Genomic DNA, 24,815 nt, shown 5'->3' on the forward strand with positions numbered 1-24,815 from the left:
TCAGACTGCAAGCAGAATTATGTTGTATGCACCCACACTAGCTTTTTACTCCAAAGACTCAATCTCCAAACCTATATTGAATTCCTGGCCCACTGACATTGGCACCAGGGTCAAACATGACTCATAGAGTTGCTGCCTTGAATGCATATGCCAGATTTCATTCCAGCATCTCAATGTTCACAAAACTTTTCATGGCACAAAGAAATGAAATGCCAAACCAAAGGCCTCATTGACCAAAACACTGATTTAAAGTAAAACAGCTATAGCAGGGTTGCCAGTTCCCCCCCTAGTTGCTGGAGGGGGTTAGGGGGAGACTGCAAAACTAGGTTGACTACCTATTTTTTACCATCATTTTCCACAAACAAGGCAACTGGAAACCTGAGCATTCCCAGGCAAAGCTAACATTCCCTCGCTTGTTTGTTTCTTAAATGGAATATGGCATTCTGAAACACAATATTCCAAGCTTTTATCTCATGGAAGATGAGGAGCACTAACCACTTGTTCATTTATTTATAAACTTCATTTCTCCTCAACTGGGTCCAAAAGAGGCTCACATCATTCTCCCCTCTTCCATTTTACAAATACTCCCTAACTATAACCATTGCTGTTATAATCTCTCCTTTTACATGGCAAGGGGGGAATGATTGTGCAGTGCTATCTAAGGGAGTTTATTTCCCCATACTTCCACTGTGAGATATATATTACAAGTTGGATCAGATATCCTATGGTTTCCTGACAGCATAAAATCAGAGTGCATTGGCCACACACCATAATCTGGAAACAAACCTTCATCAAAGGAAGTAAATGGTTGTAGAGGAAGGGGATAAAGATACACTTGCAACCTATAGGGAATTTCTTTCCCTTTATATGAATCTCTCTTTTTCAACACCAATGGCTAGAAATATGAGTCCTATCTGTAGAACCACACAGCTTCATGTTGATGGCAACATCCCATGGACTGAAACCGAAGAATTGTAATGACCTTGAGAAAAGAATAGGTTATAGATTATCTTTCTTTTAAGGTTGTGTGGGCAAGTCTTTGGTAGCAATGGGTTGATCTTGTCATTTTCTTTTCCTGTTTGTTTATTATAATTAAACTTATGAATTGGCCAATCCTTGCTATTGCAGGGCTCTGGGTGATATGCGACATAATAAAAAGATTAAAAAATTAAGAACAAATATGTAATTTTGTTGCAACAGTCTAACACCAAGTGGCAAAGATACTAATAACAGAATTATTCCTTAATGCTGGGCTATGACTTTCTATGGGTCTCTGTGTGTGTGGGGGGGGGGGGGGGGGACAGTCTGAGGGAAAGGAGAACACAGGAGGGTGCTAGCCAGAATGGAAACTGTTGCTGCCCTCAACCAAAGGCCTGGTGGAACACCCCTGAAGGCCCTGCAGAATTGCATAAAATATTGCAGGGCCCTGATGATGTTTGGCAGAGAGTTGGGGCCAGGACTGAAAAAGCTCTGGTCCTTGTCGAGGACAGCCAGATATGTCCTCAATCAGCAGATTGTTATCCACAGCACGTAACGCTCTCCGGGGACATACTAGAGGAGGTGGTCATTGCTTGTTTTTCTGTTGTCGTCATTTGTTTTTCTATTGTAGATTATTTTGGGTTTTTTTGTTTCTTTTACTCCCTTTTTATATCATTTTTTTGCCATTATTACACTACAATCAATTTAGATGTAAATGGAAAAAATGAGAAGCAAGGAGAACTCAGTGTGAAAACAGACTGATGGGCTCATTTCTCTCAAAGAAGAAACTAAATCAAAATGGAGATATTCAAACTGGATCAGACAGCTTTTTAAATTTTGTCTTTCCCCGAGTTGCTAGTAAGTGGCCAGAAGCCAACAGAAGGGCAAGTCCAAAGGCCAGGCCACAACGTCTTTATATGCCTCCCTAACTTAACAGACTCCTTTATCTTCCTATCTATCTGTCATTTCCTCATTTACTTCTTCACTCTTGCTACCCCAGTCCCTGCCCTTTCACAAATATTTAAACTCCCCAAATGCCCCAAAATTTACAATTAGAATAATTTAGAAGACTATAAAAAACTCCACTTTCAGGGGACAATTTATTTTGGGAATTCTAGCAGCACTATTTCTATCAGTAATAATCAGTACAGAAACTTAGCCAGCTGCCCCTCCTCCATATTTAAGGCACACAGCGCTCATTTTCTGCCTGTAATCCAGAACTATGGTATATAAAGAAAGTGAGAGAAGCGATATAAATTTCAAACATTCACCTGGCTCTTAGTTCTTTTTCTTGCTACCGTATACCTGCAAGCATTTTCTGCTTGTGATTCAGCTCCACTGTGCTCTTTAATTTCCCCTGTTTTGCGAGGTCAGCAAAAATGCTGTCATTTCTCACTGCAGCTTTTTCAGGTGTGAAATCCTCCTTCATATGATGCAGAAGGAACAGGTTTCCTTCTTTGCTTGGCTCTGGCGACAATGGAAAGCATTTCATTTCTCTTGACAAGTATGCTCACTGTTGTGGGACAGAGCTGCCAACTCAAATTTGCTCAAAAAATCTGAGTCTCATATTTACGTGGAGAAATGGATCTTTTTAGTTGGCAACTAGTTGATTTTGGGATTGTTATTGTTTGCTTGGTTGTAAAAAAAATTATTAATTTCTAGAATCACAAAAACAAATACGCACAATGAATTCAACATTATTGCCACCATTTCCATCAGCTCTGGTATAGTTTCGGTGTTTACCGTTTCAGTGCAATTCTAAGTAGAGTTACATGCTTCTTTTTAAGCATGTAAAAGCCTGTAACTTTGCTTAGGATTGTTCAGCTGTTTTCAATACATGCTTAGCTATTGTAAACTGCTTTTGAGTGTAATTCTGTTACAATGTGCAATTTTTTGTTTTTAAAAATATATTTCTTGATTTACTTGTTACTTTTGGGTCACTATTGCCTTTTGGAGGGATTGTCACCAGATTGTCAAACATAAGCAGCCAGGAGCATCTTATTCCTGTTTTGTTCAATTTACATGGCTGGCAGTTAGCTGGGTGGTTAAAGGGGGTGGTTGCATCCCTTAAAGCCTTGAAAGGCATGGGACTGCATTGAATGAATATAAATCCCCTGGGCTGGATGGTATGTACTCAAGAGTGCTCAAAGAACTGTTGTATTATTTATTTATTTATTTATTTATTTATTACTTTAAATTTCTATCCCGCCCTCTCCGCAAGCGGACTCAGGGCGGCTAACAACATTCATATTTACAAGTTAAAACTAATAAAACATAATTACAATTTAAAACCATTTTGTGGTGTTGTACCGCTACAATATAAGCGAGTTCTTTTTTTCTGAAGGTGATCACATAGTAACTCTAGAATGATGTGGGGTGGCAGTTCTCTCCTGGTTAAATATCAAAGGCCTGTTGGAACAGTTTGGTCTTACGGGCCCTGCGGAAAGTAGAAAGATCCCGTAGGGCCCTTATGGCCTCTGGGAGAGCATTCCACAATTCTGGTGTTGCCACCGAGAAGGCCCTAGCTCGCGTCAAACGCAACCTAGCCTCCTTTGGTCCAGGGATGGACAGTAGATTTTTTTGTCCCTGAATGCAGTGCTCTCTGGGGAACATGTAGAGAAAGGCGGTCCCACAGATAGACAGGCTCCTGACCATAGAGGGCTTTAAAGGTCAATACCAACACCTTGGAATGGACTCGGAACACAATTGGTAGCCAGTGCAGCTCTTTCAGCACTGGCCGAATGTGCTCCCATTGAGGGAGCCCCATTAACAGCCATGCCGCAGCGTTCTGCATTATCTGTAGTTTCCGAGTTAGCGTCAAGGGTAGCCCCATGTAGAGAGCATTACAGTGATCTATTCTTGAGGTGACCGTAGCATGGATCACCACTGCTAAGTCGTCATGCTCCAGGAAAGGGGCCAACTGCTGTACCCACTGGAGATGAAAAAAGGCAGATCTAGTAGTGGCTGCTACCTGGGCCTCCATTGTAAGAGAGGGCTCCAGGAGCACACCCAAGCTCTTGACCTTAGGGGCCGGTATTAGTGACACCCCATCAGGAGCCGGAGGGATCTCCCCCCGCCCCCGGCTCAGGTAGAGAACCTCCGTCTTCATTGGATTCAGCTTCAACCGACTCAGCCTGAGCCAAGATGCTACGGCTTGAAGAGCCAGGTCTAGATTTTCTGAGGTACAGCGGATTGACCATCCATCAATGGATAGAGCTGGGTGTCGTCTGTATATTGATGACATCCCAGCCCATACCTCCTGACAATCTGGGCAAGGGGGTGCATAGATGTTAAATAACATCAGGGACAGAACCACACCCTGTGGTACACCACATATAAGTGGGTGCCTTTGGGATGATTCCTCCCCATCACCACCCTTTGTCCCCAATCTTCTAGAGAGCTTGCAGAGCCTTTGTCAATCATCTTCCAAACCTGCCACAAGACTAAAGGAGGGCAGATGCTATCTCAATTTTCAAAAAAGGGAGGAGGGATGACCCAGGAAATTACAGGCCAATCAGTCTGACCTCTGTCCCAGGGAAGATGCTAGAGCAGATCTGAGGGATCAATCTGCGAGAACCTAAAGAACAACTTGGTGATCCAGGAAAACCAGCATGGATTTGTCCCTAACAGGTCCTGCCAGACCAACTTCATTTCTTTCTTTGACCAAGTGCCAAACTTACTGGATGGAGGCAATGCTGTTGATGTTGTTTACCTGTATTGTGGTAAAACTTTTGACAATCTCACATGATGTTCTGATGGGTAAACCAGAGGACTGCAGACTGGATTCTAGGATAGTTAGATGGATAGGAAACTGGTCAGAGAAATGCACTTAGAAAGTAGTTGTCAGCATTTCATCTGAGGTGTCTAGTGAGGTGCCACCGTTTTGGGCCCAGTACTTTTCAGTATTTTTATCAGTGATCTGGATGAAGGTGTGGAGGAGCTATTAATTAAATTTGCCAATGACACCAAATTGGGACAAGCAGCAAACACACCAGAAGATAGAGATAGAATTCAGCACAATCAGAATACATTGGGAAAATGGGCAAAGTGAACAAGATGCAATTTAACAAGGATAAGAACCGAGTTCGATATCTGGTAAACAAAAATGAGGAACATGCATACTGGATGGGGACACATCTGGGTAGCAGCGTGTGTGAACAAGATTTTGGAATATGGGTGACCTGTAAGTTAAATATGAGCAGCTAGTGTGATGCTAACACGATCTTAGGGTGTATCTGAGGAACTTGGGAATGTCAGTTTGGAAAAGAGAAGGGTGACGGGGGACATGATTGCCCTCTTTAAGTATTTGAAAGGCTGTCACATAGAGAAGGGCAGGGAGCTGTTCCTGTTGGCAGCAGATGACAGGACTCACAATAACAGGTTTAAATTAAGGGCGGGAGGGTACTGGCTGAATATCAGGAAAAAACTTTTTTTTTACAGTAAGAGTTGTTCAACAGTGGAATCAGCTACCAAGGGAGGTGTGGTGAGCTTCCCCCTCACTGGCAGTCTTTAAGCAGTGGCTGGATGAACACTTGTCAGCAAGGCTTTTTTTTGTAGCAGAAACTCCTTTGCCTTGTAAGCTCTTGGAGGATTGGCTACATCAGGGTCGTGTGGCCTAATATGCAAAGGAGTTCCAGCTACAAAAAAGCCCTGCTCGTTAGGGATGCTCCAGGCTGATCCTGCATTGAGCAGGGGGTTGGACTAGATGGCCTGTATGGCTCCTTCCAACTCAATGATTCTACGACTGTCTCGTGTGTAGACCTGACTGGGCACAAAGACCATTGAGTCAGTAGTCCTACTTAGTCTGGCTACAAAAGACAGCCTTTTCTATCATGATACAGGAATTGCTGAAAGCAGAATTTTATTGGGTTGCAATTGCTGGGTTGTAGTATCCTGCCAGTTGTTGAAAATGGCCATTTTTAAAGAGGGTCTTTACTGAAATTTAGTTATGGAGGGTCTTTGGGTCAGTATTTACATGATACTGGTTTCAGGTAAAAAGGTAAACTGGAGACGATCTTATTAATCTGCAGTTATGTTTTAAAAACCTGTTATATTCTGTTTTATTTTGCTTTTAAATGCCTTATAACAAATCCTCATGACTGTAGAAAAAAAAATCCAGTTTGACTTATACAGACTTGCTTGGCTTGGGCTGTAGATTCCACAGACTGTCTCCTAGCCTGTGTGCCTCAGAACAAAAGTTAATATCAGCAGCAGTCTATGAACCAAGTTTGAAAAGCAAGGGAATGGAAAGAGGTGTTTTCTGTAGCTGCTCCGCTATTATAGAATTCCTTCCTGTCATGGTCTAACTGGGAGCCTGCTTGCCACTGCAAAACCCTTTTGTCAACTTCTCTTTCTATTTTCCCAAAGTTACGTTCCCCTATTACAAGTTCATTCACTGACAATGAAAGAAATCCACCACCAACAAATGATTTGCTCTAAGAAAATAAGGGGAGGTGCTTAGCACACTTTATCCTTTAACTTCATTAGCATGTGCAGTATATAGTTTAGAGGGCTTTTCCCCGCATTAAGTCCAAAGCCTAACCTCCCTCTTCTCTGGAAGACACATACCTCTGACCAGTCCCCTGTAATCCAGATGTACTCGCATGGTGGCAAGTTGCAACTCTCAGCATCAAGTGGCCTCTTGCTTGCGTCACAGTGAAGATCATCCACTGCTTGTCTGTTTTGATCCATGCAGATCACTTTGCGGTATCTGGACCCTTCACCACATGTTTTGCTGCACTGTTAAGACAAAGAGAAAGAGAGTGGTTGGTGGCCATCTGATGGCACTTATGTAGAGGTAGAGGAAGGAAAGAAAGTGGTTGGTGATGGGACAGGGATTTTTTTTAGAGAGATGCTTCTCTACACCTGCAATTTGTTTTTTTTTAATGACATTTATCTGCCTCTGGATCAGAATTAGGATGGGAATTTACACTGAAACCAAGGGTAGGATGATAGAAAACTGACTAAGAGACAACTGAATGAAGCCTAAACTGAAGCATACAGTTATCCAGTAAGCAAATAGTGTTATTATTACTGTATGTCCTCTTATTAAGATACATTCTCCTATCGTTTTTAGATTTAAAGTGTGACTAGCAGCACAAATTGTAACCAATAATTATCACATTCTTCTGGATTTCAGCTGACAGACTGAAATCCTATGTACACTTCTTAGGGTGCAAGCGCAATTCAATTGAATTCAGTGGTGCTTGCTTCCACATAAATATAGATATGACTGAAGTGTCAGTTACCTCCTGAAACTTAAGGAGGCCACTTTCACAAAATGTTTCCTTCCTTAGGTGACAAATTACATGTGATGCTTGCTCTGTAACCCCAAATGCACAATTTGCTCTTAAAAAGCAGTCATGGAATAGGGGTAGGGAGAGAAGACCCCTGATCTAGATCATGGCTGCTCTATAGGGAAATTGGAAATGGTCTCCTTCCGCATGTTACGTTTCATGAGAAAAAAAGACTGATACCCATAATATGTCTCCCCCCCCCATCAATCAGTTGAAGTAGGCCTTGACTGAGGAAAGGGAAGAGACTTTATATATCCCTTAACTTGTGGCCAGCCCTCATTTATATCTAGTCTCCCTGTGGCTACTTCTTAGGGCATACTAGTGTCAAATTCCAATTACAGACAAGGATGAGATACTCAAACATCACAGTCTCACTCTGTGCATCATAGCCATGTTGAACCAAGTTAGCACTGTTACCCAAATAGACATTCGAGGAAATTAGCTTAAATGGAGACAAAGTGAGAGGCGGTAACTGGGATCTCCCTTAGAGAACTCTTAACATAAATCAGTCAGGTGGTCAAATCGTTTTATTGTTTTATTGAAAAATAATAAAAGGGCAAATACACACAAATAGAACACACTTACAAACATACACAAACTAGATAAGAAGAAATAGGGGAGGAAGTGAAGACAGTGATTTCAGGGAAGGTAATATTTACCAATCATGGAGAGTGAGATATGTGGAAGACGGCAAGCAAAATGACCAGCATTTCATGGAGTGAAGAAGAGAGGAGACCCACAAGCAAGTGAGGGTGTGAGGTTTGATGTTGAGAACACACTCACATAAATTGCTAGGGTGTAAAGTGCTGACCGTTATATGAAAAATGTTCCCTTAGGCTATCTGAAGTGTTTGCCCTCAAACAATATGATATTTTTTCAGGTGTGGACAATGACTTGGGTGAAACCCTGATGAGATGAACCACAGGTGTTTATGTTTCTTGATGACTCTTTGAGCACTGGAGAGGAAAACTAGATTTTTATGAATAGTGTTAAAGTGTTGCTAAATTGGAGTAAATGGGCAAGGGTGGGCATATGATGAGGTCAGTCCATGGTGAGACCATCTGTCTTGGGAGTTCCATTGTCCTTTAATTATGCATCTCCTTAGGGTGGAGAAGAGGGCTGTTAGCAGATCAGCCATTCTGATTCATCCTCCAAAATACTTTTCCAGATTCTTAACTGGCCAGTCTCCATTTTGTGTGTATCAGATCATTTTGTTGCATTTTTAGGCCAGGCACTGCCCCTACATATGATTTTTTGGGTGACATTAAAGAAGGGTATTTATCTCTCTGTAAGCACTATACTGTCCATCTGCAGAAAGAGGGGTCTGAATGCTAATAGCACCTCTAGATTTTCAGTGATCACTAAATTATGCTATATGATTGGTCAAATGACTGTAATAAAGAATGAACGAATTATGCTATAATGTGATTGCTTGTAATTATTATTAATGATGATATTTAGCTAGCTAGGCAATGCAGCTTTACCCAAGTGTACTGTACTATATTAGCTGTCAGAGTCAAATCTAAGGGGATTATAAAACTAAAGATAGTATGGAGGAATTTGCCAGACTTCAAGCAAAATGCAGATAGAAGAGATTTCCTTCTTCCTTGTGACCTCCAAGACCTTTCCCCCACATCATCCTTTAACCTGGAATGTAGTATAAAGACTAGAAATAAGCTGTATTTAAATTGAATGTATATCTTAGTCAGTATGGGTTTTCTGATTTCTAGAAGCAGAAAGTACAAAGCACTATCTAATGAAAATTACTGATGCTTACTCACAAGCAGTTTCGTAACTATACTGAACTGCGTGAAAAGTCTGTAGGACCAAGGAAATTATGAAGGTGTTATTTAGTAGCTGTTTGCCTGAGCAAAATAGTGTAATAAATAAAATAAATAATGTAATAAAATAAATTCCAATTTATTACACTATTTTGCCATTTGATCCTTTGTATCAGTGTACACTCTTAACCCACCAACTGCATGTATTTCAGCCCACTGTACCCTATCTCCTCGTCTGAAGAAGTATGCATGCATATGAAAGCTTACATTCTCAATAAAACTTTGTTGGTCTTAAAGTGCAACTTGACTCCTACTTTGTTCTACCTAGAGTGCAGTTTGGGTTGCCATACTCCTGCCTCCTGGCGGGGGTGGATTTACCAGGAGAAAGAGAAAGGCCCAAGCCACATAGCTGGTGCTGCACAGGAAGGGATGTCATCACACCAGCAACATCCAGGTGATGCTTTGGTATTTGGGCAAAAACTCCAAGGTAAAACCAGCTTCTACCATAGAGTTTTTGCCCAAATGTCAGAGCATTGCCTCGAATTCACTAGTGTGATGATGTCATTTCCTGTGTGACACCAGCAATGTGGCCTGTGGCTTTCTTTTTTACTGGTAAGTCCTCTGACAGACAGCTGATTGGTGACTGGGTGGGCAGGGCCTGGTGGCAGGGTATCCCCCACTTCCACCAGGGATCTGGCAACCCCACCCACCCAAACACTAGGGGCAGGGAGGTATATATGGGAGTATATTTAAGTAAGTGAGATCTAAGCAGTTTATGGCTTTAAAAAATGAGAAGTAGCATCTTGGATTAAGCCTGGTAACACACATAAAGCCAGTACAACTCTTTTAGTCTAGGCGAAATGTGGTTCATACAGGAACATCCTACTAACTGAAGACTTCTCCCATTGAAAAAAGACTCAGTGGAAAAGTTTGGATTTAATGCAATTTCCAGATCATCTTCAGGAGCAGTCTCATACAGAAATGAAGCAAAATGAGCACATCAGAATTCTACCAGGACTGTGAACAAGATCAGGAAAAACTGAATCAAGAAGAGACAGACATTTAAATTTAGGCACTAATGAGAACATAGCTCTGTTTCCAACAGGCTTTTTGCGTCAGTTTGGATTGACTACCTGCTGGCTTAATTCAGTCTATACTTAATAAATTGCACACTATTTTTTATTTGCAAGCAAGACAGCCCCCCACCCTTTATAGGCCATCAGCCAAACCAAAAAAGAATGAATATCTTATCTATATCTATAAAGGACCAAGAATTCAAACATCTGGATTGTCATTTAATTAATGATTATTTATGGGAAAGAAGATAATCGGGCTTTAAAAACAATTTTAAAAAGACTTTCCTTTCACTCTGTTCTAACACATGGGTGTATGTGTGAGAGAGAGAGAGAAAGAGAGAGAGCAAACGCCCACACCCAGCATAGGGGGAGCCTGGAAAGCTTTAGAAAACCAGCGTGACCCATCAAACATTCACCTCCCACAAAAGGGTTGGCAATGTGTGGGGGGGAGGGGTATCTAATGCTTTCCAGTTGTAGAAAGTTAAAGCAAAAAATGGTGAGAAACAGACAGAGAGAAAGCGAGAAAGGCAGGGCAGGAGCTGTTGCTTTGCGAGCTAATTACTCCAATTTGGTAAGTTCAGCAGACACATGCTATTTGATGACCTGCTTTTTGAAAAAGGGCTTGCAAATGAATTACCTGAATTAGTTTTGAGGTGTTATATTTGTAGTGTGTTTCCTACAATACCTCTGCTGAAGACCAACAATGCAAAGTCAAGTATTTTTTTGTGTTCCTTACTTTCCACAGAAAGAGGATTCTGACTGAGCTGGTGTTACTGTTGCATTCCTTGAGTCATGATGTTTTACAACTGTTGAATTAATATATGCTTCCTGAGGGCTTTTATTAATCCTCACTTATCTTTATATTTAACTACAGTTTCTCTGGATTTTAAGCTAACAGAAAGCAAATTAGTATTTCCCTTTCAAAATTATCCCCTAGGTCTACAATATGCTGGGGGGGGGGCGGTTATGCTGGGGGCTTCCGAATGCATTAATGCAACATGTTGAAGCAAGTCAAGGACAAAATCATTATGTGAGAGAAGATTAAAAGGAGGAGGAGGCTACTGCTTCAGCCTTGGGTATTCTTTCTGTTGTCCGTGAATTGTACTTGGAATTTGGAGAACCAGGCACTGTGTTTGCTTTTTATATGTTTTGTTCCCCTCCCTTAACATTGAAGCTCATCAAGTAAAGGTGATGAAAGAAAAATGGATGGTCACAAAACAATGCCCAATATGCTAAGCATGAAGTTGTACCCTTCACAAACTTAAATGGGGTGGAGTGGAGAGGATGGGAGAGGCATAAGGCAAAAAATCCAACAGCCTCAGATAAAAACGTTATTATGTTTAGTGGTTAATACTTCCAAAGGTATTGTTTTCATCTGTTGCTTATTTTGAGATATACAATGCATGAAACTAGAACCACCACACATCTACCAACATGTACACATCCAATTCAGACCCCATTTCAATAAAGAAACACACACATGCACAAGACACATAAGTCTGACCTGTCTGAGGAGAAGTTTACAAAACACAAAATGGACAGACAACAGATTGGGAGCACAAACAGGAGTGTTTCTTTCTTCCCACAGCCTCCTTTCCTAAATTAGCTGATGTTGACTAATCTGCTGTGAAACCTTGACTCTAGAGGTCAATATTAATCATGCCAGACCTTGTGAAATCACAAGGCTGAGAACTGTTGGATGTCTCATTATTTTACACTATTTTTTCTAACCAGAACCATATTTTGCAGGCTTTAGAAACATGTTTTTCCCCCCTTTTTAAAAAAAGGAATGCAAACAAAATTATTTAACAACAGTGGTTTGGGGAATAGTCTTTGTTTTTCCTCTTTTCTAACTGTATTTTATAATTATACAATCTTCTTTTTGTGTAACCTATCCATGAGAACTAATGGATATAGGAAGGGGAGTGGCACTGTGGTGACAAATCCCACAGCAAAATCTGCCCCCAATATTCCCAGGTTTGATTGAAGGAGAGTTAAATTCTTGCAAGTATATGCCTATCTTCGCAACTTTGACAAAATCTGGGTATGAACATACAGGGTCCTTGATCATAGTGAGAAAACTCTTACAGCCCCTTCAAAGAACAAGACCTCTACACACCTTCAAGTGAATACATATCCATTAGGGGTGGAGCCTGTTGCCTTAGTTTAGTTGGATGTAGTTTGTTTGACGTTTTGTACAGTTTTTTAATGTTGTAAGCTGCCCAGAGCCCGCTTGCGAGATAGAGTGGGGTATAAATCGAAAAATTAAATTAAATTAAATGCCACTTACTAAATGTAGTCAGTTTCAATATTTGCACATCACAAATTTGATTTTTTTTGTTTGTATATGTTATGATAGAATCTTGACAAGGGATGGGCCTTATTTGTTATATAGACAAAGGATCTTTTAAAAGGATGAAATACAATTGTTCTTGCAGAATGCAAGTTTTTATGAATTATATAAACTTTTATGCTACAACAAATTTGCCCTCACTACTTAGGTATGTGCATAATAATATGTGTATTACAATGAAGAAAAAGTGGTAATCATTTTTTTTGTAGCTAAGAGTACGGCTTATGCTGCCCACTTCATACACAGTTCAAACACTGCCTGTAAAAACACACACAAAACAAAACCTTATTTTGCCTTCAGAAAAAAAAATAAGCTCCTTTATTTGATTTGTGGATCAGGACACCAACTTTAACAGGTTTTTGGATGTATCCTTGTGTTTCCTTAAGAACTTAATGCTGAACATTTCCCTGAACAACCATTCCAATGATCTAACTGGCACTTGTCCCGGGCCATGAGTCCATCTTGTATGCTATCCTGCCAACTGAAATGCCCCAATGCAGGATTAAGCCAACAGAGCCAAGCCAATAACCAGTCCAATAATTCCCAAGTTGCCTCCTAACAATCATGTTTACTGCTTATGGGGTATTTACATGTTCGTCAAATATAACTCTATTGTAACAATTTTAGTGTCCAGAATCTAATGCTTGGGAAATGTGCTGCAAATTCAGGCGTTTTTCAAAGCACAGCTCTTACTGCGGCCAGGCTTGATCATGTGTACACACAAAAATACAGAAGGCTCCCGGAGAACAAAAGCAGCCACGGTGTTCGGGGATAACACAGAAGGAGATGTTATTATATACACCCTGTTGGTGGTTAATGCATTCAATGCTATTTCCTCTTCTGTCATCCCTACTATTATTTAACCTACGTTTATCATAAGCACTGTAAAAGTGTACAGAGTGATAAGTAATACAGGAGAGATTAATTCTATTGGAACTGAAGACAAACATCAGGGCTTTAAAAAGGGCTTTTGTAGTGGGAACTGGACATAGTTCTATCAGCACATTCTATCATTGCAAACCACAACAATGTATTATTTATTTAAAGATATTTTGACTCTTCTCTCTCAATTATAGATTCTACACTCATCTGCACAGAAAAGAATACTAAACAGGGCTAATATAGGCTTAGTAAGGTTGCCAGGCTGAACCTGGCATCCAATGGGACAGTTTCAGTGGGGGGAGGGGGGCTCCCTGCATTATGAGTGTGATGATTGAGGATTTTTTTGAGCAGGAATGCACGGGAATGCAGTTCCAGCTGTCTTGGCATCAGGGGGTGTGGCCTAATATGCAAATGAGTTTGTATTGGGCTTTTTTATTTTTTAAAAAAGAGCCCTGGTGATGTTTTGCCCTAGGAATTGCCAGAAACATGATTTCCCCCGGATATGACATCATCATGCTCATAATGCCAGTGAGTGTTTTTTTAAATTCCTTGACTGGGGGCTTGGCAGGCCTATAGAGCAGTCACAAGTGTCCTGCAAATTCCTGTGCCCTCATAGTGTGCTTGGCAGTAAAGCACAAATCCACATGCAAGAGAACCTCTTATACAGACAGGCATTACTTAATCCTCACCAACTTTTAACCCTCTCCTCTTCAGGCTATCCGAGAACACCTTCTGTGGTTCCCCCCTTTCCAAAAGGGGATGTGTTCTTGTGAAGTGTTTTTCTATGTTTGAAAAGACCATGCAGTAGCTCAAGTGCTATGAGACTTTAGGACTGACTCAGAAGGGTGTGCTTTCTCTATCACAGATAGCTGCTATACACTTCTCATGTCAAAAATAAATGTCAAGCAAGAATACTGTTCTGGGTCTGTTTCTAGTATTGGTAACAACCTTTAAGACCTTGAGTGGCAAGGGACCAACATACCTCTCCCAATAAGTGCCTGGTCAAGCTTTGTGCATGTCAGATCAGTTATCTTCTGGTTGTCCCCAGCCCAAAAGACATCCATCTAGCCTCAACCAGGGTCAGGGCATTTTTGGTCCTGGTCCCAGCCTGGTGGAATGAACTCCCACTGGAGATCAAGGCCCAGTGGGATCTTTTGCAATTCTACAGGGCCTGTAAGATGAAGCTCCTCCTCCAGGCTCTTAGCTGAGGTAGCATGCGTCAAACTATATTGGGCCCCTCTTGTCACACTGGCATACTGTCCCACTGTGCTGCTCACCATTAATTTGTTCCATCTCTGAAAACTGTATTAACTATGAAGACTTTTTGTCCCTTAAGAACCAGTTGGAGAAGTTTTAATCTAATGGATCCCATGAAACCCAATCAAATTAATCTGGACACCACTGTTTTTATAGATTCGTTATTACCGTTTTTAATATAGTTTAAATGTGAGTTTTATTGTTATGATTCTAGTGCTTATGACCATGTTGTAACCTGCCCTGAGCCTGCTTTGAAGGTGGGCTAAAAAACAAATATGCTTCAGGAAAGTCCACGAGGTCTTCAAACAGTAATACAAGATGTCAACTGACCTTCTCAGAGAACAGAACAATATGCATCAGGCTAATGCATTATTCTGGAGGTTGATTCTGAGATTAATTCCACCCCCCCCCCCAAAAAAAATCATCATCATTCACAGTTCTTCATAAGCAGGTAAACATACTACAATACATAAATCTGAGTTTGTCTTCAGCATTGTTTACATTGTGCTTGTGCTTATGATGCATTAGGATGTCCCGTATTTCCGAAAGTGTTATGTCCAAGGGCCAGGGCTTTTTTTGTAGAATGTTATGGATTATAGAAGAAGCTGAGCAGGAACTCATTTGCATATTAGGCCACACATTCCTGCTGGCAAACCAGCTGGAACTGCATTCCTGCTCAAAAAATCCCTGCTAAGGGCCAATTCATATGACCTAACTAGAATGTGTGTTCAGTAGATTTGAGCTGATCTGAGGAAGAAAAATGGCTGTGCAAATACTTCTCCATTGAAACAATTTATAACTGACTCCACATTTGCAGAACAGTTGCTCATCCAACATTTAGCAGCTTGTCAAAGATACGGGAAATGAATGTTGAGCTGAATCTTAACTACTGGCTACTTGGCAACAGCATATTTTGATTTTGAACCAACCAGCTATTCTGTCCATCACTGCATGCTTCATAACTCCCCTTGCATGAACAAGTAATACAATGGCAAAGAATATCAAGAACACGTTTCCTCTAATGCATTTTTAAAGTTGTGCTGCCACACACACACTCTTATCTACATACCTCTTGCCAATCTTCTGTTTCCCATTTGTAGATGGCACATTCAGTCATTTGGCATTCCTGTTCCGAAGCTGGTCTGCTGAGCTGGGCACATTCGCTTTCCCTATTTGTTTTGTGACTGCCAAGATGGCAGTAGACGTTTCTCTGCTGAATGCCTCTCCCACAGGACACGGAGCACTGATAAAGTACAAAAAGTAAGTGTCAAGTATCTAATTTTTTTATGGTGGGTAAAAAATATCTCTATTATAAGGAAAAGCATCTGATTTCAGATTAGAGAAATAATTCTAAGAACGGTCCCCACCTCTTTTTGCAGGAAATTCAGCAATGCTACCTACCAGCAGTTCTGAGCAGGGCTTTTTATGTCTGAGTCAGAAAATGCTAACCTGGTGTATACTTAGCTCTCTACAAAACTGGGATGCACCCAAAAGCTTATATTTGGTTACCAGTTACTCCACTTGAGTCATTTTATTGGTCTCACCCCTTTCCATCAACAACACACTCAAAATCAGTTATATAACCCTAAGTCATAACACTGTGCAGGACTGAGCGTAATCACAACTATATTTCTAATGCTTATTGTAAGAAAATTAAGCAACCAACAATGAGCTACTTGTAATGGTGCCTGAAACAAACTGGCTGAGAAAGCCACTGCAATCTGCTTCTTGATAGGGCAGGACTTGCTTTTGAGCCACAGAATTCCCTCTTTTTCCCCATGGGAAATACTCTGCTGGATGCCCTGTTCTGGATAGCCCAGGTTAGCCTGATCTTGTCATATTTCAGAAGCTAAGCAGAGAGTGGGCCCTGGTTAGTAATTGGATGAGAGACTCCAAGGAAGTCCAGTGTTGTGAGACAGACAATGGCAAACCACCTCTGAAGGCCTCTTGCCTTGAAAACCCCACAGGGATTCAGCTGTGACTTGATGGAGAAAAAAAAGTTCTGTGGGACTCAAAAATTATTCTGCATACATAAAGTGCTTCCAGCTATAGGATTATAGCAGAATTACTCAAGGTACAGCATCTGTACAAAACTCCTCAAATGTATAAATACCAGCCAGCTTAACCTCTCAAAATAGCAAAATTTTCATGCTTTGAGGTAAATGACAAATCACGGTCACTTGTGCAAGGTTTTTAATGAGGTGATGAACTTCCTGAATGCCAAAGTCAGCTTCAGCTAGTCATCCTTGCTGTGTGGAGGGGAGAAAGAAAGTCTCTGATTTTGATAAGGTCAGGAGCAACAAAAGGCTGGACAGATGTTGGTGCACCTGCAGACTAACAAAGCCTTGTTCCTCAAAGATCGCCAAAGGTAAACCAATAGCTGATGAGGTTCCAAGGAATTCTGGAGGGCTTTTCTGCACCCTCTACAGCAACCGGTATGTGGCCAGTTATCTAGCTAGCGATCTGTCTGCTTTCTTTCCTTTTTTTCATTTAACTGACTCCTGAATTATTTTATTAAGATATGAACATACTCTGCCTAACGCTAATTTCGGTGAAGCCAAGCTAAACATTCTTCCAAACTAAAAACAAACCAACCCCAACAATAATTTGTCTAGAGACCCTGGTTTTAACAGCCTCATTAAAACAATTAAGTAGACATTGGTAGTGATAATGGTCACAGTCCAGAACACTCTTGCATGTAAGTCCCACCGAGGTCATTTATTCACGGGTAATGGGCTGCAGAGTTGTCAATGACATACCGAAGGCGCACATGCAGCCCAAATATATACAATTGTTATGTATAAACAAGGTCTTCTCAGTTCAACAGCATTTACTTCCAGGTAAGAATGCATAGGATTGCTGTCCTGGTGTGACAACAGATGATGTATGGCTCATCAGCCCATCTCGACAGGCAGCTTGAGCACATATAGAAGAGAGTAATTACTTCTACAGGGGAAAGGCTTAAAAGTCAAGATGGCGCAATGTATTTTAGCTGACATTTAGCAAGGTAATAGTTTGATAGGCCTTGTTAATGCGGGAGCTATTAGGCATCAATTTATAATCTATTAATGTAATAGCTGTAAACGTTCTTGAATTTATAGTGCACTGGAAACATGGGTACCGGGGGATAGCACTCTGCCATTTGCAAGTGTTATTTTGACAGCTCTTTGGACAGCTGAAGTAATTAGCAACAAGTTGGTAAATCCCATAATGTCATCAGATTTGTCAGAGCAAGTTTTCTTTGGTTTTCAGGGCAAATTATTGGTGGTGGTGGAAAGTGCAGGTCAAGTCATAGCTGAATGATGGCAAACCCATAGGGTTTTCAAGGCAAGAGATGTTCAGAGATGGTTTGCCACTGTCTGACTCTGCATCACAACCTTGGTACTCCTTTCAGGTCTCCCATCCAAATATTGGCCGGGGCTTAGCTTCTGATATCTGATGAGACAGGGCTAGCCTGGGCTATCCAGGTCAGGGCAATTATCAGTTCCTTGCAATCACACTTTTATTTCTTTATCTTACATTCTTTCTTTTAAGATAATTTACTCAAAAAAGTTAAAATAGGATTTCTCTTGCACTGCAGCTTTTATTATCTGTGCACCCCATAAACTGAACAGACTCCAAGAACAGCTGACTAGGGACATTCCTCAGGTTATAAATATTTATGAAAGGCCAGTTTTGTGTAACTTGGAAGAGTGAAGCACAATGCAGCTAGATTCTGTGCAGGGTGATGCAAATGCTTCCCATATGGTGTGGTGCTTTTCCTTGTGATTAATAACACTTGTTTATTGTCATGGGATAATGGAGCAGTAGATTCAAAGACCAAAGGATGTACACTAAACACTAAAGTGCAGGGTATTTTGAAAAGGATTTCAGCCCTTGTTTGTGATTTACAAGTGTTTTACATCTGCTGTGATAATATACAGTGATACACTGTAGCTGAAGCTAAGTGAAATCAAAGAAAATATCCCTATTAGTACTGCTAGGAAGACAGTACAGATGTTAGAGCACATCATGGACACATCCAAGGCTTTTTCCGGCAAAAAGGATTCAAATGTGTGGCTGACAGCCAATGTATGTAGTGATTTGAATTTTACACTAGGTTCTGGAAAAAACCAGGTTCAAATACCCACTTGACCATGGAAATGTGCAGGGTGACCTTGGGCTGGTTACAGACTATCAGTGGGCAGAGGGATGTCGTGGGGAGGATGGTCTGCTTTTTTTCTTGCAAACTCTATGGTTAAATTGGGTTTAAATCATAGAGTTTGACCAAAAACCAGAGCATCCCCTGCATGACATCCCTGATGCAATGGCGTCACTTCTGGGTGATGTCATCATGTTACAACATCCCTTTTTGGGAGGAGAGGTTTTCCTCCAGCCACCAGCTGGTCTGCAGCAAGGAGAAGCCCTCAAAAAGGGCAGATCACCTGCTGGAAACTAGGGGCTGAGAACCCTAGCGGGAATGATCAGAGGTGCCAACTCGGGGTTGGGGAATACCTGGAGATTTGGTGGTGAAGCCTGGGAAGAGCTGGGTGTGGGGGAATCAGAAGGATATAATGACCAGAATCCACCCTCCTTTTTCTTCAGGTTAACTAATTTCTGTTGCCAGGAGATGTTGGGGTGGAGTCAGGAGACTTTCCCATTCCCTAGATAAATAAATATACAGCAGTGCAGTTCCTCTGAATACAGTCTTCATTTCCTCATCATCTTTTCTGCCTACCCTGGCAGCTATGCTTCCATTAAATGAAAGTGAAATTTGTCACACCCCACAAGTCCTGTTGTCAGGCTTTGGAAGCAGTTCCAAGCATGGTTTTTTAAAGGGACACACACACTCAAAAAGCAGCCAAAATAAACACAGTTTGCAAGGCCACCGTTTTGTGTGATCTCACTGGGATAATTTACTCTCTGGACGCTGCTGAATGTAACAATCTGCTGAATTTCAGCCACCTTCTTCAAACACAGATTGCAAAGTGGGCAGAGTTTTCCTCCCTCCCATAATCAGGTTCTAGTTAATTCTTTACTATCCATTTTACTGCAGAATGACTTCTGACGCAAATCCAAAACAAACAGAAGGACTGTGCTGGTTCCTCTGCTTTTCTCACTGGCTAATTCACAGCTACATGGCTCTGCCTGCTCTCCCCCCGCCCCTTGCAACTCTTCTCGGCTGATTTAAAGGCACACACACATTTGGAAACACAAAGAATTGCAAGCATCTCTTAACCCTGCCAAGATTTAAAGGCACACGGAGGCTTTTTTTGGGGGGGAGCTTCCCCCTGCTGGCCTACTGACTGCTCATAGGGAGGAGCCTGCAAAACCAGGGGATTCCCCACCTGGACTTGGGGACTGGCAAGCCTATTCCAGGCCCCACCTATTGGCAACCCTGCATACTACTCCCAGTGTAACTGGTTAAAAACATATGGAAAATGTTTTATTCTGAGAAAGGTAGTTAGTTGAAAATCAGGTTTGAAAAAAATGGTGACAAGAAATTTTGATGCAGATGATGACTGCTGGCATTACATAGGTGAGGCAGCACATTTTATAGGTCCACATTATTCTGCACCTCTCCAAAGATGTCAGTAGTCTCTGAACATTAATTGAGGCAACTTTGAATGAGGTTCCTCTTACATTTTGTGGAGGTGCGCTACTGACTCATTTTATGTCCCTGTCCCCCCGAAATATTTTCTTTTAATTAAGCAACAGGATTTAACGGAGGACTGGGAGTAAGATTGGTTCATTATACCGTAGAACAGATAATGGAACATCAGTCATGTCACTGTGTAATTCTCAATTACATATAATTTGAAAGCAGGTAAACATTCCAATTTATTTCCAAACAAATTCAAGAGCCCTCAGAGAATCAGCTTCTGATGTTATAAGAGTCTATAAAGGAATGGAAACATTAGAGGCTATAACTGAGTTCAGTCTGTACAGGAAAAAGTAGGCTGCTATGGATAAAGCCACAAGAGAGATTCATTCAGCAGATAAAGAATGGTGGGCTATAAACACAGCACTGGCAACCTGACTACAGAGTAAGAATGAGCAAATGGTGGCTTCAGTGCCAAATCAAGGTTAGATTATCTGGTGCTCAGTTTTGAGGCAAAGTGAGTTTGTGGTGGGAGCAGCAAGGAGGACCAGCTACCACCTAACTATTCCTCTTTGGACCTTTCCATAAAACTAGTTGCTGAATAGGGCTGCAGAACCATCATTTTAAGTAATGCCTTATTCACTTTCATGATGTTTGTCTTTTCATCCCTCTCCACCTTTGATAATACTGCATAAGCGATGAGCCATTACATTTGCAGGCTTTTCCTTCCCATCTATCTAGCCCCCAGGTTCCTTATAGTGCATCATGTCCCTACTTCTTTTCCTCTTCTTGTAATCTGCAGACACAGCGTCTTTGTTCCTCCTCCTGCCCGCTTAGCTATGCCCATGGATCTTGTGCCTTGACTTACAAGAAGCTCTCATAAACTAGTGTGCTCTTAAATTCCTTATAACTGGTCACTTCTGAACTGGCTTCAGAAAATATTTTGCAGCAGTTAATAAACAGAGGGTAAAGCTGCAGTACTGCAGTCAGAGCCCTCTGCTCACGACCTGAGTTTGATCCCAACAGAAGCTGGTTCAGGTAGCTGGCTCCCGGTTGACTCAGCCTTCCATCCTTCCGAGGTCGGTAAAATGAGTACCCAGCTTGCTGGGGGGAAAGTGTAGATGACTGGGGAAGGCAATGGCAAACCACGCTGTGAAAACGTTGTGAAAGCAACGTCACCCCAGAGTAAAAAACTACTGGTGCTTGCACAGGGGACTACCTTTACCTTTTTAAAATAAAAATACTTCTCCAACAATGGGTCTAACACAAACATTCTAATGAGGCAATTCTTCATGTTGCTCTGGCTTTCCTACAAAAAAGCTAGACAAAACATGCCATTGCTTTGTGCCATAATAAATTATATGACTTTCTAAATGGACTATATATGGAAGTGTTGTTGGACTAATGGTGGCTGATTTTAAAATGTTTTCAGTGGGTGTTGTATGATATGTTATTTGGTATTTTTTTAAAAGTCATTTTCACAACAGCATCATTACCACTTCATGGGTCAGATTTCGACATGGCTTAAATGGGTATCATTCACTATATTATAATGATGGACATGCCTGTTTTCCACAAATTGACAGCAATTTGTGGAAAAGCTCTCACAGTAGCCTGTTCATGGACTAACTGCTTGGCACTATGTGAGACAGAAGGGTGAACTAGATGGATCACTGTTTTGATCCAGCAAGGCTTTCTTATGATTAGTAGCAAAGATTGGTTATAGCGTTGCACACAGGTTCACACATTTAAAAAAATCAGATTAATTTCAGATATGCATTTGGGGAGGACATTATTTCAATTTTTTTTTTTTTGGACTCTCCTTACTGCCTCAGAATTTTTCCTTTCAGGTCACAAAAATTCAGGGAGATTTTGGCAATTGCCAACCCCACCCCCCAACCTCACCCCTAAAAAAGCCCTTTGCTCCCTAGAGACCAGGAGCAAGGAGGGAGTCAGAGGAAGCTGATTTCACCAAGCAGGGAGTTTGTTCCTCCATTTAAAGGGCTATTGTTTTCTATGTGAAGAAAGTCAGAGGCCAGATCTACCCTCATAGAAAAAATGACATCTTATGACTGGACACACTGACTAACAGCTGATTGGGTAGGCCTTGCCTTGAAGTAGGGTTGCCAAGTCCTCTTCATCCCCCGGCGAGGGACATTTGCATGCGTGATGCATGCATGATGAAATGACGTCACCTGGAAGTGACATCATCAAAATTGTGGCACCCATGTGGATGCTCTAGCCATTTGGGAGGTTAAAACTCTACAGTACCTATTGAACCATAGTTTCATCTTCCAAATGGCTAGAGCGTCCAGGAAAGCCATAGTTTTCCTGGAAATGTCCAGAGCGGCCCCGCACGGATGCCACCATTTTGATGACATCACTTCCGGGTGATGTCATTGCGTCAGCGACGCAGGGGGAGGTTCCCCCCACTGGCCCAATGTGGGCCGGCGGGTTGAGAACCTCCTGGGTTGGAGATTCCTCGTCCGGACCGGGGGCTTGGCAGCCCTACCGTGAAGTAGGTCTACCACCCATAGGAAATAACAAGTAGGTCTTGCCTCTTTACTGCCCATAGGAAACAGGAGTTCCATTATTTTCTAAGGGTGGTAGGGCTATCCTTAGAGGCAAAGTCTACCTGATCAGCAGTTTGTCTGTATCTTCAGTTCCTTCAGGGCTTTTTTTGGTAGAAAAGCCCAGCAGGAACTCATATACATATTAGGCCATACCCCTTGACATCACCATTTTTTCACACAGGGCTTTTTTTTTCTAGAAAAAGCCCAGCAGGAACTCATTTGCATATTAGACCACACCCCTGACGCCAAACCAGCTGTAACTGAGTTTCTGTGCATTCCTGCTCAAAAAAAGCCCTGGTTCCTTTAAATTTTTGAAGGACCATTGTTTTGAAGGACCATTGTTTTGAAGGACCATTGGGTGTTTGTTTTCTGCTCATGTATATCCAACTGCATGCCCTTAGTTATGCATTCTAAGTCCCACTGGTGTCAATGGGTCTAAGCATAGGCAACTGGCCACAGGAATGCTGTTGTAGTCTTTAATTGTGAAGTCATACAGATCAAGAACTTAATTGGAAGGGCAGAATAGGGGGGGGGTTGCGGGGGGGAGAGATCTGAGCATCCAAGTTGACTATTAATTAATTGGTAGTAGGGACCAAATTAGAGTTCTATTTTTATTTCTTATTTATTTTTTTCTTTCTTTAGATTAGGCTAGAAGTAGGACAAGTTAGAGGCAGACATTAGGAATAAGTATAAATATAGGAAATTATTAGAAATACAGGTGCAGGAGTCAGAATCTTAGCTTTAGTGCAGATTAGTATATGAGAGACCTACTATGGACTTTGCCAGCAGATGTTAGCATGGCCTTTTTGGGCACAAAAGTACTGCATGGGGGAGGCCATGTTAGGGTCGGGGATCCTGGTCATAATTGGGCAGGGAAGGTATGACGGTGGGCATAGGCTACGAAGACAAGAAGGGAGCCAGAGATATGGAAATGCTCAGACTCCCTCCAACCTATGTCCCATCCCGAGGTATGTTGATTGTGGGGCTAAGATGAATTACCCATCTCCTTCACTGGTGTTTATTAATGCCAGGTCCATTAATAATAAGACCACTATGCTGCAAGATTTCATCGTGGAACAGCAAGTGGACCTGGCACGTGTGACGGAAACTTGGGTATGGGAGGGAGAAACTGTCACCTTGAACCAGCTTACCCCGCCCGGGTTTGCTGTCTTCCACCAGTCTCAGACAAGTGGGCGGGGGGGGGGCGGAGTTGCTGTGCTCATCCGAGACCCTTTTTCTTTCAGGGCGCTCCCTTACCCAAACATCGCTGGCATAGAGTGTACTGGTCTGGTGTGGGAAGCTGAGGAGAGTGTGGTGATCTGGGTGGTGTACCAACCGCCTAGCGCATCACCTGGGCATTGGACTTCCCAGACTTTTAGTTCTGGGGGATTTCAATGTCCATGTTGATGACGCGGCATCCATGCAGGCTCAGGACCTGGTGTCGCCAATGGAGGCACTGGGACTCAGCCAAATTGTATTGACCATCACACACCAGGCTGGACACATGTTGGATCTGATCTTTGAGGCAGGGATCCTGGTGGATCTGGTAGCAGCAGATGCTGTTCCATGGTCAGACCACTATGCCTTGAAAGTCTGGCTGGACCTGCAACTCCACCCCCGTTTAGGCGGAGAGCAGATTTATGCTCGCTTGCAGAGCCAAATGGATCCAGAGCGCTTCTAGGAGGCCTTGCAGGATCCGATGCCCCCCAGTGGGTCATTAGATGAGCTTGTGGAGGACTGGTATTCCTGGCTCTCCACTGCCATTGTTGACATCGCCCCCTGGCGCCCTCTTCACTGTCATGCCAAGGCAGCGCCCTGGTGCTCCTTGGCCTGCTAAGGATGAAACGACAGCTTAGACGGTTAGAGCGAGTGTGGCGACGTGCTCGTGATGTCCAGAACCTCTTATGAAAGTCTATGAGATTGCTGTGAAATCCACTAAGAAAAATTTCTATGCGGCCTTCATAGAGTCTGCAAAGTCACGCCCAGCTCAATTGTTTAGACTGATTTGGTCCTTAACAACTGTCACGCCTCAGGGGGG

General features: G+C 42.0%; 1 protein-coding gene and 1 long non-coding RNA gene across 8 annotated transcripts in view; one reads left to right on the plus strand and one right to left on the minus strand.

Annotated features, from left to right (window-relative positions):
- ADAMTS9 (ADAM metallopeptidase with thrombospondin type 1 motif 9) overlaps positions 1-24,815 on the minus strand; it is a 256,847-nt gene that overhangs the window by 24,950 nt on the left and 207,082 nt on the right. For all 3 annotated transcript variants that reach the window (XR_009555428.1, XM_060239461.1, XM_060239460.1), the window contains exons 30-31: positions 15,693-15,866; positions 6,547-6,717 (exon numbers count right to left, since the gene is read on the minus strand). Coding sequence is in view for 2 of the 3 variants with exons in the window: in XM_060239461.1 (XP_060095444.1) it covers positions 6,547-6,717; positions 15,693-15,866 (345 nt within the window). In the remaining variant the exon portion in view is untranslated. The remainder of the gene's footprint in view (positions 1-6,546; positions 6,718-15,692; positions 15,867-24,815) is intronic.
- Positions 10,506-24,815, plus strand: part of LOC132572441 (uncharacterized) — a 36,512-nt gene continuing 22,202 nt past the window's right edge. For 2 of the 5 annotated variants that reach the window (XR_009555429.1, XR_009555431.1), the window contains exons 1-2: positions 10,506-10,702; positions 15,724-15,883. This is a non-coding gene — a long non-coding RNA (uncharacterized LOC132572441). Of the gene's footprint in view, positions 10,703-15,723; positions 15,884-16,002; positions 16,139-24,815 lie in introns of those variants that run through there. The other 3 variants (XR_009555432.1, XR_009555430.1, XR_009555433.1) reach the window with 2 other exon arrangements.

This window comes from Heteronotia binoei, chromosome 5 (genome assembly GCF_032191835.1).
Source record: "Heteronotia binoei isolate CCM8104 ecotype False Entrance Well chromosome 5, APGP_CSIRO_Hbin_v1, whole genome shotgun sequence".
Taxonomy (NCBI): domain Eukaryota; kingdom Metazoa; phylum Chordata; class Lepidosauria; order Squamata; family Gekkonidae; genus Heteronotia; species Heteronotia binoei.